Source organism: Panicum hallii, chromosome 2 (genome assembly GCF_002211085.1).
Source record: "Panicum hallii strain FIL2 chromosome 2, PHallii_v3.1, whole genome shotgun sequence".
Taxonomy (NCBI): Eukaryota; Viridiplantae; Streptophyta; class Magnoliopsida; order Poales; family Poaceae; genus Panicum; species Panicum hallii.
The window spans coordinates 8,785,836-8,801,841 of NC_038043.1; the positions used below are offsets into that span (position 1 = coordinate 8,785,836).

General features: G+C 39.9%; 1 protein-coding gene across 3 annotated transcripts; it reads left to right on the plus strand.

Annotated features, from left to right (window-relative positions):
* The first annotated feature begins 77 nt into the window (after positions 1–77).
* On the plus strand, positions 78–15,927 carry LOC112880667 (protein TSS). 3 transcript variants are annotated; one of them, XM_025945402.1, is made up of 27 exons: positions 78–400; positions 1,899–2,001; positions 2,109–2,170; positions 2,528–2,620; positions 3,042–3,114; positions 4,021–4,389; positions 4,513–4,580; positions 4,690–4,821; positions 5,383–5,424; positions 5,977–6,501; positions 6,582–6,739; positions 6,846–7,377; positions 8,069–8,131; positions 8,276–8,377; positions 8,471–8,788; positions 8,872–8,964; positions 9,158–9,259; positions 9,346–9,450; positions 9,810–9,943; positions 10,917–11,100; positions 11,254–11,385; positions 11,978–12,090; positions 12,232–12,322; positions 12,401–14,759; positions 14,835–14,898; positions 15,407–15,477; positions 15,577–15,927. In XM_025945402.1, exons 2-24 carry the CDS (start codon positions 1,941–1,943, stop codon positions 14,618–14,620), a joined length of 5,772 nt encoding a protein of 1,923 aa, XP_025801187.1. In that variant the 5' UTR covers positions 78–400; positions 1,899–1,940; the 3' UTR covers positions 14,621–14,759; positions 14,835–14,898; positions 15,407–15,477; positions 15,577–15,927. The 3 variants fall into 3 exon arrangements, with proteins under 3 accessions (XP_025801187.1, XP_025801185.1, XP_025801186.1); XM_025945400.1 differs by lacking the exon at positions 15,407–15,477; XM_025945401.1 differs by lacking the exons at positions 78–400; positions 15,407–15,477 and adding an exon at positions 1,423–1,443.
* The last annotated feature ends 79 nt before the right edge of the window (positions 15,928–16,006 follow it).

Here is a 16,006-nt window from a genome sequence, read left to right on the forward strand (position 1 = left end):
CGATAGCCTGCGAGCAGAAGCGGCCAGTGAGGACCCTATCTTAAATCTCCACCATTCCACCCTTATCGACCCCTGCCTCTCGAGCCCCTCTCGCTATCGGTTCCCTCCTTGGCACTCGCTCTTGCTTGCTCCCCTGGTCTGGTCACCTCCCGGCCTGGGCTCTCCCCCCGTCTCCTCCTCCTCCCCGCTCTATCCTTTCGCCCTCCTTCTCCCACCTTCTCTTATCCCGATAATGGCAGCCTCCAGCAGCTCTGACTAGCCACCTGCTGCTGCTCTTTGCTTGGTACCCGTGCTCGCAGAAGAATTACACTTTCCATCCACAGCCTCGAGGCAGGTCGTCAGGCAACAGAGCGTGTGCTGAGGAGCAGAGGAGCAGCAGCCGGGGCGCCAGCGCCCATTGGTAAATCCTTGGAACATCCTGCTGGCTGCTGTTTGTTAAGTGTCGTTGGCCCTTTGCTCGGCGGCCCTTGAACATTGCGTGCTCGGCCTTTGGCCTCTGGTGCGTTGTGCCGGGCGCTTCAGGCCAATACGGGAAGCTTTGGTTTCCGTTCACGGCTCCACGCTGTTTCGTTCTTCATCCTTTGGTTTTCCTCTTTTGTTCCTTGCTCGCTCTGGGAATTCGAACACGCACACGGCATCGAACCACTGAAGCTAGCTAGCTAGCTAGCCTCACAACTGAGCGTGCAGCAGCTGCAGTTTTCTTTTCTTTCTCTCTGTGAATTGCTTATCTTCAGTATTCGGTGTGTGTTCTTGTGTCCATTGTTACATCATTGGTTGTTTCTTGTTTTCTCTTAGTTCCCTGTTAAGTACATGCTGCATATTAGCATGGTAAGATGAACTTGGCATCTCGGTGTGCGTACCGAGAATCCGAGACGTGTTCTTTGCGCACTCTCTGTTTCTGCTGAACAGAACTGTCTCTGTATGGTGCCTGCAAACGCAACTGGGTTTCTCATGTCCACAGGTTCAGCCGCCTCATACTCCTTGTCCCTTTGTTGTTGGCCAGAACGGAACTGACTTCTTGAATTCCATTTTACCTCTTTTCGGCTTTTGCATTAAACTTCATAATAATGAAGTCATGTTGTGTGCACTGCAAGTCAAGTTAATCCTAGTGAGAACAGGAGAGATGGAGTTTAAATATTAAACCTGTTGCTTGCTGTTTTTTCTTACACCATCAGTGTTTCACTTTTTTTTTCTGGTCAATATATTCGTGCCGTGGGCCGGACAAGATACAAGAAAACACGACGAGTATTTCTCTTTCACGTCTCCCTGTTGTTATGAACATGGTATGCCCACATGTCAAGGACAGCGCCCCAATTTGTCCTCACTGTACTTTTCTGGAACTAGTCTCTGTAACCATTTCTTCGCCCTCTTCTTCAACTCAAATCAAAAGACACATGTTTCTCTTCCGAGCAGCCGTGTGAAAACTGTAAACATACAAACCTGGTATGTGTGTGTGTTGCTGCGGAGATGGGTTCGTCGTTCATGGCGATGTTAGATACTAGTACCGCCTTTTGTTATCAATCATATCATCATATCATTGTGATGCCATCATGTACTAGAATAGAAGGAAGAAAGCAGCGCCTTTTCTTTTCCGTCGTTTGGCGGTCACGACGATTGTTAAGCAATAAGCATGCGATCGAAAGGAGCAAAGTTTTCATTTTTAATCCGTCCTGAAGTACTGAAGATAGAAAGGCGGTGTATTAAATCTTTTTCCAGCAACTGAAGATAGAAAGGCTCCGAGTCGAATTTATTAGTTCCAGTGTATCTAGTGAAAGTGACCAAATCTTGCTGCATGCCCCACTACTGTACTTGTTTACATCCTAGTGCTTGACAGCCATTCTATTGTGTCAAACCTTCTGAGCAGCAACTTATGTGTTGGTTTCGCATCTGTTGTGCAGTTGGGCTGATTGAGCTGGGCTCGCTCGTCGTTGGGCGTGTGCATGGCGCCTAAGAGCAAGCGCGGGAAGGCCAAGGGTGAGAAGAAGAAGAAAGATGAGAAAGGTGATTGCTTTTGATGTCCATAGTTCTCTTGGCACAATTCATGATCAGGTGATATGATCGTTGAGCTTATCAATTAACTTTCTGTTCTTCACTCTTGTTGTTTCTAGTTCTCCCAGTGGCCATTGACATCACCGTGAACCTCCCGGACCAGTCTCATGTCATTCTGAAGGTTTGGTTTCCAAGTCCTCACCAATGCAGTCGTTCTCCTCGTAGCAATTTTCTCATCTGTCCTCGCTGAACTATACAGTATAATGAGAACAGAATTCTCATAAAAACACACGTAAAAAAGATGAACTAAATCTGCTTGTTACTTGAGATAGGAACAAACTAAAGTTTCAGCTTGCATTTTTGGTTGCATAAATAAATTACAGATCCCTAGCATTGAAGATGACATTGTACCTTCTGTTTAGTTCTCGCCTTCTCTATTTTTAAATCATAGCGTAAACTACAAACTATAGGTTTATACAGTATAACCAGCTCTGGTGGTATTCATAGTTTTACTCCATATTTGTCTTCTCTGGTGCAGGGGATTTCAACGGACAGGATCATCGATGTGAGGCGGCTGCTCTGCGTCAACACCGCCACATGCGCCATCACAAACTACTCCCTCACACATGAGGTATGTTTCAGTATCTTCCACCAAGTAGTCATAGGGGCAGCAACCAAAGTCAATGCATGGGTTGATCTAAAAGAAAATTCCAAAAGAAATAGACTCCTTTTTTTCCCCGAACCAACATGGTCATTCTTACGATCCGTACTATGTTCAATTTTTATTTTTCCCTCGAGGCCCGGCTGAACAATCTGTACTATGTTCAAACGGTTGTATATAATGTTAAAATTAGATAAGGATAATATTTCTCCAGTGCCTTGACCTGCTGCATCCAAACTTTCTTCTTAATATATGGATACACAGCTCTTCTGCGTGTTCGAAAAAAAAGAAACAAAACCTGTTCGCCTTAGCCTACTCACATGTTTCCAGGATTTTGGAAAACAGTGATGAGTGCATAGTGATGATTCATTTTACTTTGCTTCGTGCCTAGACACGTGATGGCCAGTTGAAGGATGCTGCTGAGATAGCGACGTTGAAGCCTTGCACGCTCACCCTGGTGGAAGGTAAAATCGTGATACCCTCTGTACTATTTTCACCAACAAGATAATTTTGAACTACTTATAGAAAAAGCTATTTCGATCAATTTTGAACTATATTTATGGACGGAGAAGTAGTAACTGTTCCTTAAAATTCTTCTTCCTTTGAACTATATATATGCACTTGTATTAGATGCAAAGGAACTATATTTTTCATGCGTTGATATATAGGTTTATCATGGCAACTAAAATGAAAAAATAAGAAGAAGAATTTTAATTTTGTAACTAATTGAGTGATAAATGAAGCTACACATACTAATGTATTAGGATGAAAATGGTGACTTTGCCATGCCATCATGACCTCCAAGCGGGTGGTGCATAGGATTATAGCTGCGTCTCCTTCTAATTCAATACTTAATTTAGGTTTCCTTTTACGGTCTTTTAAAATCTATTAAGAGGTATCAGAATTATAAGTTTGGTTTGTGCTGGTATTTTACTGTATCTTAGACGGTTGGATTTTATCAACTGTGACTAGTGTTTGATTTGCTATTGCACCTTTTGCAAGCTACTCTTCACATTCACCGGAACCCATCGATCCATCATCGTTCACTCATTTCTCTTCCAAGTTTATGATTTGGGAGAAAAAAAAGAATTTCATTCCAAAATTCCTCCTAGTCTCGTGTCTCCTCTTTGTGTTACGAAACCAATTCATTATCTCAAGACACCAAAGAACCATGCCTTCATTTGAAAGAGCACAATTTAATCAATTTTGCACAAATTTGAAAATAAGTCTTGTTTCTTAAAAGCGAATCGTCCTCTAACCAGCCAAAGAAACCCTCACTCGAAAGAAAGTATAAAATAAAATTTTAAATGCTGTCCTTTTTCCCGTTTGAATTTCTCGGAAAACTGGTGCTGAAAATAAAAAAAATGCAGATGACTACAGCGAGGAGAGTGCGGTGGAGCACGTCCGGCGGCTGCTGGACATCGTCGCCTGCACCACCTCCTTCGGCCCTGCGCCGCCACCTCCGCCGCCGCCGTCCCCCAAGGACGCCGATGCCGCCAAGGAGCCCTCCAGCTCCAGCGCCACCTCCAAGGGCGCCGCCTCCGGGTCCTCGGGCGGGCGCCGCACGGCCTCGCCGCCGCCGGCGTCGCCGTCCAAGGAGTCTTCGGCCGCGAAGGAGGCGGCGGCCAAGGAGTCCGCGGCCGCGGCGGAGCTGGAGGCCGAGATGAGCGGCGCGTGCCCCCGCCTCGGCGCCTTCTACGAGTTCTTCTCCCTCGCCAACCTCACGCCGCCACTCCACTGTATGTGAACGTGGCAGCCTCTCACTATTCCCTATCTTAATTTCCCACCACGTATTGAGTCCTCAATTCGCTAGAGCCGCTCAATATTTACTTGCATTTATCCAAACTTTTGATTGATGTCAGTTATAAGGCGAGTGTCACAGCCCCGGCAGGAGGAGCAGCCTTCGGATGACCATCTGTTCTTTCTCGAGGTAAAATGGATCAGTGACGGCCTTTTCATTACCTTCGTTGTGACATAGTTCCCGCATGATTTTTCTGTGTAATGTGCTGCCCTAATCAGAATCGTTGTCTGGTTTACAGGCAAAGCTTTGTAGTGGGAAATTCGTTGTTGTTGAAGCTCGGAGAAAGGGATTCTTCAGTTTGGGGAAGCAGCATGTCTTGTGCCATAACCTTGTCGACCTTCTGAGGCATCTTAGTAGAGCATTTGATAATGTTCGTCAATCTCACTGAACTTCTTGACTTTGTTTGTTATGATTTCTATTATAGGGTAACAGTAGCTTGAATGCCAAAGGTATTTGACCTTATTATTTAGTTTCCACTTGGATTATTGTTTTTCCTGAACAATAGAAGAGGTAATTCGTAGTACATGGAGAATTTGAGGATCTCCTTCACTTTGTATCAAAATGATTGGTATCTGTGTATGAAGAGCGCACATCTTTCTTCAGTACTGAAAAATATTGAACTGGCAGTAATTTTAGGATTATGATGATAAATCTATTTGTAAGGTTACAAACTAAAAGCGATATTCGCCTGGTGCTATTTTAGTTGTAGCAGTGACATACTGCCGCAGAAAATTTATCTGCATTTGCACATCTTTTGAGAGCTTTTGATGAGAAACATTAGAACCATAAGCTGCTATAGTGCAACATGAGGTGTCTAATCACAGGCAGTTATAAGTTTCAAGATTGTCCATCACACTTGATGTTTCATACTACTTATTTCATTACTTCTAACTCTAAGCTCTATTCTTTTTGTTGCTTTGATATGTTTTAGGCTTATGAAGATCTTATGAAGGCATTTTTGGAACGAAACAAGGTTTGCTGTAACCTCATTCAAGTTATTTTTCAATTCATAATTTTTGTTGGCATTGATGGAAACTATCAGGGTGGAGCTAGAATTAGAATTACTTTAGCATCTTCGTTCTATGCCTAGGGTTAGAGCTGTGGCTGCCCTAGGCTTGACTCGCCCCTGGCAACTATCTGACATTAGTTGTATCAGAACTATGTAATACTCAGGAATGCACTAGACTGTATACGAGAACAGAATTAGATAAATTTTAGTGTACGTGTACTTCAAGTCACAAATAAAAATTTTGGTTGTGTTCTGGCCTTCTGGGAATACCTTAGCTACTCGTGTAGATATGCTAATGTAGTTTCATAATTTGTTTCTTCCATATTGGTCGCATTATAGTTTTGTCTGCTTTTGTAGAGCACCTTAATTCAGCACTGATGTCTAGCGAATTCGTTGCATCTTGTCTTGTTTTCTGTTACCCAAGTGCTTCATTCTTCGCTGCATCTATGTTTGATTAATCTTTCTCCTATTCCATTTTTATGTCCTCACCTAGTTGGTGTTGCTCATACATTGCAGTTTGGAAATTTTCCTTACGGATTTCGTGCAAACACATGGCTTGTTCCTCCAATTGCTGCCCAGTCACCATCAACGTTTCCTCCTCTTCCTGCTGAGGATGAAAACTGGGGAGGCAGTGGAGGTGGTTGGGGAAGGGATGGCAGAAGCGATATGTTGCCATGGGCAGATGAATTCCTTTATCTGACATCTATGCCTTGCAAAACTGCTGAGGAGAGGGAAATCCGTGACAGGAGAGCATTCCTACTACACAGCCTCTTTGTAGATGTTGCCATCTTTCGGGCTATTGCAGCAGTAAGGCATGTAATGGAGAGTACAGGGATATCAGCATCAACCAAGATAGATGAAGTTTTGTATTCTGAGACAGTGGGAAATTTTAGCATCACTGTCACAAGAGATTCTTCAGATGCAAGCTGCAAGTTGGACACTAAGATAGATGGAAGCCAAGCGACAGGAATGGACTCTAAGGATCTTGCTGAAAGGAACCTTTTGAAAGGAATAACGGCAGATGAAAACACGGCTGCCCATGTATGATTTCAGAATTAAGTTTGCCTTGTCCATATTCTGCATGAAATGTAGTATTTCTTACTTTTCTCTTTAATTTGCAGGATGTTGACAGTTTGGGCATTATCAACCTTAGGTATTGTGGGTATGTTGCAGTAGCAAAGGTTACTGATATCGATAAAGCCAAAGTGACCTCTTCTATTAAGCCAATAAATATAGCAGATCAACCTGAAGGTGGTGCACATGCATTGAACATTAACAGGTTAATAACAAGAGTAACAATGCTTTTATGTTATTCTCTGTATTTAATTTGTATATCTTCAACCTGTATTTGTCTGTTGTTGATTAACTTCTGCTCATTCGTTTAGTTTGAGGATGCTCCTTAATGAAGCCAATTCAACTGGAGAGAAAAAGATATCAAGCCTTTCACAAAATCATAGGCATGAAGAACTAACTACGGCACAAACTTTTGTTGAGAAATTGTTGAAGGAAAGTCTTCAAAAGCTCGAGGAAGAGGAAAATGAGAAACAATCATTTATGAGATGGGAACTTGGTGCCTGCTGGGTTCAGCATTTGCAGGATCAGAAAAATTCTGATAAGGATAAAAAGCAAGGTGGTGAGAAGGATAAGAAGAAAACAGTGGACAAATCTATGAAAGAGACAAAGATTGAAGGGCTAGGGAAGCCTTTGAAAGCCCTTAAGAACTCGAAAAATGCTGGTACTGCTGACACGGGATCCTCATTGGGGACCAAAAGCTCTGCAGAAAGTCAGAAAGACAAACCTATTGAATTACCACAAGGAGAGTCTAATGCTTCAGAGAATGAGAACCTGCTGAAGGATTTATTACCAGAATCTGCCTTTACAAGGTTGAAAGAATCAGAAACTGGGCTCCACCAGAAGGTGACGCATTGCATTTCATTACAACTGAAAAGTCAAATTAGTTATGTGTTGCTTTGTATTGTGTTGATCCTATTGTCTGAGATGTTGATAAAATATTAAACAACCTTTTCATGTGATGTATATCTTTGGGAGCCATACATGTTTTATATATAGCTAGTAACTTTAGGTTGGCACATTGCACATGATATGATGTTGGCTAATAAGAAGGATATCAAGCTGAGCTGTTGAAATGTTAAGAAAGTGGTTCTTTTCTGACCCATAGTATGAAATTTGTGGACTCGGACTAAGGTAACCTAGTTATAGATAACCTCAAATATGAGCTTTTTCAATACAGTTCTTATTTCTACACAACTAATATGTTCAATCATGCACGTGTGTTGGAATTGGTGCAACATAGGTTATTTGACACACTTGTTCTAGGAAAGCCCTTAGAAGTACTATTCTTTCTTTGCTATGTTTCATTTACTTTTCTGCTTCAATCTTCTGCTCAGCTATTTTTATTTTGTAAAGTGAAACTATTTTTTTTGCTCTGAAAGAAAGATAAATTATTCTTTCGTCCATTGTTCGTGCTTATCTTGAGTTAGCTGATGTTGGAATTTTTTACTGTTCCTGCTTAGCTAACACTCATTGTATCATAATCGTGCATCGAGAAAAAAAATGCAGACTGAAGACTAACCTTGTTTTTCTACAGTCACCTTCTGAGTTGATTGAGATGGCTCTAAAGTACTATGATGAAGTCGCGCTTCCTAAGCTGGTATGTATCAATATGCTAGATAATGAGTTTTTATGACAGCCAGGGGACATCTCCCTGTAGTCAAGTGTTTTATGAGATTATGAGTGATGTACATAATCAACATGCACATTGTTTTGAGTTAGCCTAATCAAAGAAAATATTCAGGTTGCTGATTTTGGTTCTCTGGAGCTTTCACCTGTTGACGGTAGAACTTTGACAGATTTCATGCATACCAGAGGCCTACAGATGCGCTCTCTAGGACGAGTTGTAAGTTTCTAGTGCTGTTGTACATTTGAACTGAATGAATGCCATTTCTTTCCAATTACTCTATAAATGCTGACCAGCAAATTATCTGTTTAGGTCAAGCTTTCGGAGAAGCTTTCACATGTTCAGTCCCTATGTGTGCATGAAATGATAGTGCGAGCATTCAAGCACATCATTCGATCTGTTATTGCTGCTATTTCAGACACACGACAATTAGCACTAACAATAGCCGCAGCTCTGAACTTACTGCTTGGTGTTCCTGAATCTGATGTCTCTGGAAGTTGTCCTAGTGTGCATCCCCTAGTATGGAGATGGCTGGTGACATTCTTGAAAAAGAGATATAAATTTGAGCTCACAGAGAAACATTACAATGATGTGAGGAAATATGCTATACTGAGAGGACTCTGCCATAAGGTAAAAGTTACTATTTGTATCTTTATTTTAAAAACTCATCCCAATTTGGCATAATTTGATTTGAGGATTACTGCTGATGTTAGGTGGGCATTGAATTGGCACCCCGAGATTTCGTTATGGATTCTGCTTTCGCATTCCATAAGCAGGACATTATTAGCCTGGTACCTGTACATAAGGTAAGGTTTGCAGGAGAGGATTATTACTTTGTTTGAAATTAATTTGACTCACTATATGCAATCAGATATATTGATGGCATGTACGTCGGTTATGAGCATCAGTAGTTTAGAAGTTTTTTATTTATTAATACTTTGTTAGACACTATAGGAAATGACATAAAACCCAACTAATATGGTTTTTCATAACGTGCAGCAAGTCGCATGCTCATCTGCAGATGGAAGGCAACTGCTAGAATCCTCTAAAACTGCCCTTGACAAGGGAAAACTTGAAGATGCTGTCAATTATGGGACCAAGGTATGTTTCTAAAATCATGTCTAAATGTCGCAATTCTTTTCATATACTTTTTCCTCTGATTTGTAATTTTCTATATGAAAATGCAGGCTCTTTCTAAGCTCATAACTGTGTGTGGTCCCTACCATCGAATGACAGCTGGAGCTTATAGCCTGCTAGCCGTTGTTTTGTACCATACTGGTGATTTTAATCAGGTACATATTGCTATGTGGTTTGGAAATCAGGTCATTTGATGAGGTGCTAAACATTTTCAGGCAATTCTAGGTGGTCTTACATGTTTTCAGAACATTGATTCTATCTGCATAGACAATATATTACAGGATCAAAGTATCATAGAACTAAAGTAATATGCAAAGAGTCGTAATGGAAAAATGATATCTTTTAGGTTGATATCATGTCAGAGTGCAATTTGGCGGATGAAGTTGTCAGTAACATGATACCTGAAAGCATGTGACGGCCATTGAATCAATGCTTTTAGAACGGATGTGCCTATAGATAAATAGATTTGACATACTTTTTTGTTCTAGCTTTTAATGTGTCCAAAAAACTGCAGGCTACTATTTATCAGCAAAAGGCCCTAGACATCAATGAGAGGGAACTTGGACTTGACCACCCTGATACAATGAAGAGTTATGGAGACCTTGCTGTATTCTACTACCGTCTACAACATACAGAATTGGCTCTAAAGTAAGGAATATTCATAAAACTCTTCCGTTTTGTGTTTCATGCAGCTCATCTATGTTTCCATAACAGCCTAATGGACCACAATACTCTTTTTTGGTCTTATCTAAGTTAATACTGTATCTTTTCACAATCTTCAAGATCTTGATTGGCCCTAAGAGTAATTCTATCTAGTTTAATGATATATCATGTAATGATGATTGGCAGGAGATAAAATGAAACATATTTATTATTTTTAGGGCATGCATTCGTTTGTTCTATAACCCATATTCTAGCTTCTGTTCACAAACATGTCACACGCAATGTGCATGTTTGGTTTTTTCTCTTTATTTCAAATAAAACCTAGTTTTAAGATGATAGTTCCTACACAAGTTATACACGTTGTTAGCTATGGAATAGCAGATGAAATGAATATGTTTAGTAATGTGATCATGCAATGGAATACTGATATTTGAGTGAATCCTGAGATGGTGTTTCTTTTCCAAATATCTTAGCTAATGCACAAATATGTGCATTTTGTCTTCATTTTATGAGGAAATGTTGGAAAGGACAAAGAAAATTGTCATTTTTTTTCTATTGCAGAATTTCTAGTACTCAAGTTAGATTGCTGTTTGTCCTATTTTTATTAATTTTCTTTTGTAACAGGAGGGGTCAAGCCCCTTCTGATTACACACACATTAAAAAGAAAGTTTAAGTTACAAAGCCAAAGACAAAATAAATATGTCAATTTCTGTTGTTTTTTTTAATTATGATATCTGTCTATTGGTCTATTTCTTATGGTGTGCTTAAAGCTCCAAGATACAAACACGAAAGCATTTTAAAAACAGAAGTGTATCATATGTGTTGTCTTATAATTTGATCAGCCCTGGTAAAATGTACAATTCTGATGTTTTGAATTAACTGTAACAGTATCTGCAAACTTCTATATTTACTCATATTCTAGTTTCGTAAAGCTTATTAACGATTTGGTGTAAATTAGGTATGTCAAGCGTGCGTTATATCTTCTGCATCTTACGTGCGGGCCATCTCATCCAAATACAGCTGCTACATATATCAATGTAGCCATGATGGAAGAAGGATTGGGCAATGTGCATGTAGCTCTCAGATACTTGCACAAAGCTTTAAAATGCAACCAGAAATTACTTGGCCCTGATCATATACAGGTAATAGTTTTTCTATATATATAGTTTAGAATAGGATGTCTCCTTTCTTGCAAGGACATGCTAGATATACTTGCACTAAGATCTTTTTTTTTCTCAAAAGAGTTATCCTGTTGGTTGGGCAATACTTATGTAGTGATCTTCTGTTATCTGTAGACTGCTGCCAGCTACCATGCTATAGCCATAGCTCTCTCGTTGATGGAAGCTTATTCCTTGAGTGTTCAGCATGAGCAAACAACCTTACAGATCCTTCGTGCAAAGCTTGGACCAGATGACCTACGGACTCAGGTATCCTTTCATGAAATGAGATTGTTGACATGCACAAGAAGTACCTCCTCCAATTAGATATCATTTTAAAATGCGTGCAGTCAAATAAACATTTTGACTAGTATTAGCAAAACATTGAAATTGTAATATGAGAATAGTGTTACTGTATAGCCATCAAATCTACTTCATAATAACTCCATACTAATTGAATTACCCCCCTTAAATTGTAGATTTAAATCCTTTAGCTGCTCCACTGGAATTAAATAGATCAGATGACTTGGTTGTCCTTCAATTTTTTCAAGTTCCCATACTAGAAAAGATGCTTTTGTTTATGAGAGTGATAGAATTCTTTTAGCAAACCATAAGAGGAAGAAAATAGGAAACTAACTGAATTTTTACTAGTAATTATATATGGAGATGCTTCAACAGTCTAAACAAAAAGTAACTGGGATGAGTTGCATATATACAGATTTATAGTCATTAGTCAAAGATGTACATTAGAGAGCATTTCTTTGTCCAAGATGACAGTTCCTTTATTTTGGGAAGAAAGAAATGTTTCCTCCTTTGTGACATGGAGGGCGATTCTTAACCTTTTGGCCTTGTCTTAATGCAGGATGCTGCTGCCTGGCTTGAATACTTTGAGTCCAAAGTAATTGAGCAACAAGAGGCTGCACGGAATGGAACTCGGAAACCTGATGCATCAATAGCTAGTAAAGGACACCTAAGGTGAAACCTTGATTGAGAATAAATCCTTAGATTTTCTGCATTAGGATAGTATACAAGAGACTCGGTTCGCTGATATTCTGATGATTCATTTTTAGATGGATACTTAGATATTTTATTGACTTTTACATTGTATACTTCCAGTGTGTCTGATCTTCTTGATTACATAAATCCCAACCAAGAGAACAAAGGAAGAGATTCTGAATCTGGCAAACGGAGATACTCCAGTATAAAGGTTGGTTACCTATCTTTCTTTCTGCCTGTCCTTGTTTTTTGTTTAAGAATTTTATTCACCTCATACTTATGCTGTCAGGTTTTATCACATTCAAATGAAAGTTCGAATGGAGCAAGTCCTGAGATATCTCCGAGGGATTCAACTCCCATTATAGACGAGGAACAGCAAGTTAAAGAGCTGTCAAAAGATGATGGTACTGATGTTATATCTGAAGCTGAGGTTAAACAGAGTCCTAAATCGTTTGAGCAACCAGCACCTTCTGAGCTACCACTAGAGATACCCAAGGTGAACATTAATGTACCTAAGGAGGTTCTTCAAGATGAAACTGCAGAACCTGAAGATGGTTGGCTGCCTGTTCAAAGACCTAAATCAGCTGGAGGACCAGGAAAGCAGATAAAGCATTACCGTCCCACCACCAGAAAGGTGTATGACCCTGATAGTCATGATCCAACATATACTTCACAATACAAGGCTAGGAATTCCTATCCAAATAATCGGTATTATTTCTTAAGGAAGAGAACTGTCGTACCTACAACATATACAGATCCTCAGCAGCATGTGAAAGTCCAGACATCAGGTGCCAGGTTTGGTCGCAAGATTTACAAGGCTGTGACCTATAGGGTTAAGCCAGGGACTGCGCCCACAGATGTCCAAGATACTAAGAGTGCAGAGCAGGTGAGTGGTAAAGCAGAATCCCAGGTGACATACTCACAAGCACACAATCTTACCTCAATAGATCACAAAGAAAGTGAGCTACATGGAGCTTCAGTTGCAAGTAGTGGAAATGCTCCATCATACAAAGATGTTGCATTGGCACGTCCTGGAACAATTGCCAAGACTCAAATTCAGAAATCTAGAGATGATGTACCGCAGAACCAACCATCACTTGGTCAAATCATTGCACAAGAAATGAAGGATTCTTTGGTTGATTCACTTCAAGTGGAACAGAGACCTGTCTCTTCAAATGCCAATAATCCTAAAGAAGTAGCCAATGTAGCAGAACAAATCCAGCAATCAGAAGAAACTAAATTCTCTGGAAGAGAACCAGAGATTGAGAATATAGGCAAAGATGGTTCACAAAATTTGCTGATGTCTGTAGCTGGAAGTGAGTCTGGAAATAGTAAAGAAGATGCCAATGTGTTCAGTAACACAAGTCAAGAACCATCAAGTGGTGGCAATGATGGTGCAGCCATTGAGTTTTCTGAGTCTACTGGATCTGCTAAAGCTGAACAGAGTGGGAAGTCTGACATGGAAATTTTTGAAGCTCTGCCCAGCAGTATAGAACCTATATCAGATTCAGCATCCACAACAAACACAGGGAGTCTTGTAGGTGTTGCAAGTGAGAAGTCCAAGCCTAACTTATTGCTGAGTAATATTGATTTGAGAGAGATGCCTAATAAGAAGCTATCTGCTGCTGCCCCACCATTTAATCCATCTCCACCGGCTGTACTTAGCCCCCTTGCTGGAAATGTTGGTCTCCCGCCAACAGGTACCATGCCGGGAGTAGCGCCTTGGCCTGTGAATGTATCCCTGCATCCTGGGCATTCAACTATGGTGCCAAGTGGTCCTCCTATGTGCACTTCCCCTCATCATTTGTATCCTCCTGCCCCCCGGTCTCCAAATCTCATGCATCCTGTGCCATTTATTTATCCACCATATAGTCAACCACAGGTGGTTCCAAGCACCACATTTCCCATGAACACTATTTTTCGGCCTAACCATTATGGATGGCAACCTTATATGGGCTCAGCTCCATCAGAATTTGCGCCAGTGTCAGCATGGTCAAGTGGCCATACAATTGACTTCACCCCCCCGCCACATGTTGTTGACCCCATTTCACAGTCTTTAGCAGATAAGCATATTCAATCTGATGCAGCTGTTGTTAGTATAGGACCTTCACTGGACAGTAATGCTGTAGCGGCCAAAGGGGAAATGGAGACTCCTGCAGTGGTAGGAAGTGAAAATTTCATCAGCAACAAACATGATGATCAGGACAAACAATTAAAGGATGCGGTTAGAATTGAGCTGAATCCTGACATGAATGCAGAGAACAGTCATGACATTGGTGTAACGAATCAATCGCAAAGCAACATGAAGAACGAAGATGAAGGTAGTTTCAGGATATATGTAAAGGGGAAAAGCCGGCGGAAACAAACTCTGAGAATCCCAATAAGTTTGCTTAACAAGACATACGGATCACGTTCTTTCAAGCTTGTCTATAACAGAGTAGTAAGAGAGAACGACATCTTCAGGCCTTCGAATGTGTCCTTTGCTGAAGTTGTTTCATCTGGCAACTAGGCAAATCAAAATTGTTCTAAGCATCAAATATTGGAATTATTGGTCACAAGAGAGTTTTGATGGATCTCCAATTCAAATCTACTGAAATGTGATAAAGTTTTTATTTCGAAGGCAGAATGACGATCCTTCAGTGTTCTAGGTAATGAATTAAGTTCATATACTTTTCTCTTGTTATCCATTATATTTCATTCATTGATAAAGCTATTTTCTGCAGATGTGAAATTCCACAACCAAAACTGTTCAGAAAGGATAAATCCATTATTTTCATTTAAAATAAGGTATGGTTTCTTTGCAAGAATCTTTTGGGTCATTGGATGTTCATCTTTTCTGTTTCCATTTGATGGATCGGTTTTGATTGCAGTTAGCTTCTTGATATTCTTCTATGTAGCATATAAGTATTAGCATTGTTTCAATGCCTTTAGATCTTCTGAACATATACATGTTTATCATCAATAATAAAAGTATTTGCATCTAAATGTACAAACGGTGAACATTTTGTGTCATAGATCAAATCAACCATATTATAATTCTTCAGAACACAAGCCTTGCCGTGAAACTGTAGTTCCAATGAGCAAGTGAAATCTGAGCACTTTACATGAAGTAATTATTCGCAATGTAATATCATTTACTTTATGCGGTTTTCGTGAGATAAGTTTGGCCACTACTTTTTGTAACTTCAACATTAACATATTCTAACAAATTTTACTTTTTTGAAAGCATTTGTAAAGACAAATATAGTGACATTGCTTCATGTTACCAGTCCTGATCATTTAAACATATCAACAGCGGCAGAACTGATTCTAGAGCATCCAAAATAAAAGGCACAGCCACTCAAAAAAAAAGCACAGACATAACATGTATACAGTAATCTCCTTCCATTTGTCTACATTCTTACTCCAAATTTTTCAGTGATTTCTTCATACACTGAATTCACTGCCCTCTTGCACACATTACAGGTGTCGACAATCCGGTGTAAAGTCCAGAAGACTTGCTAAGAGTTTTGTGAGATCCAGAACTAATAGAAGATGAAAGTATTACCAACAATATAGACTGTCTAGACAGGCTGATTTTTCTTCAATTTTGATAGATTAAGAAAAAGGGAATCCTCTTTGATTTTTTTTTCGAGCAAAGTTTTGGGCTTTGAAACTTAGCACTTAGATTCTGATTTTTTTTTGTTGCCTCGGCACATCCAATAATCACCTAAGATTTTTGTTTTTGAGAAACTAACGTTATTCTTTTTCATAGAACAATAATAATGTCTATTCAGTAAAGCTGCTTGTTTATTCAGAACAAGAGGCATTTCGATATGATTAATCAATATATTCTTATTTCATCATCGGCAATAACGTCTATCCATATTTTGGCAATGTTTTTTTCTTAATGAGC

Excerpts from the sequence above, each read along its gene's own strand:
- LOC112880667 (XM_025945402.1), top strand. The coding sequence starts at position 1,941 with ATGGCGCCTAAGAGCAAGCGCGGGAAGGCCAAGGGTGAGAAGAAGAAG. Across the intron at positions 6,502-6,581 it reads ATGAAAACACGGCTGCCCAT|GATGTTGACAGTTTGGGCAT; the intron begins GTATGATTTCAG and ends TTTAATTTGCAG. Across the intron at positions 9,260-9,345 it reads CTGTCAATTATGGGACCAAG|GCTCTTTCTAAGCTCATAAC; the intron begins GTATGTTTCTAA and ends ATGAAAATGCAG.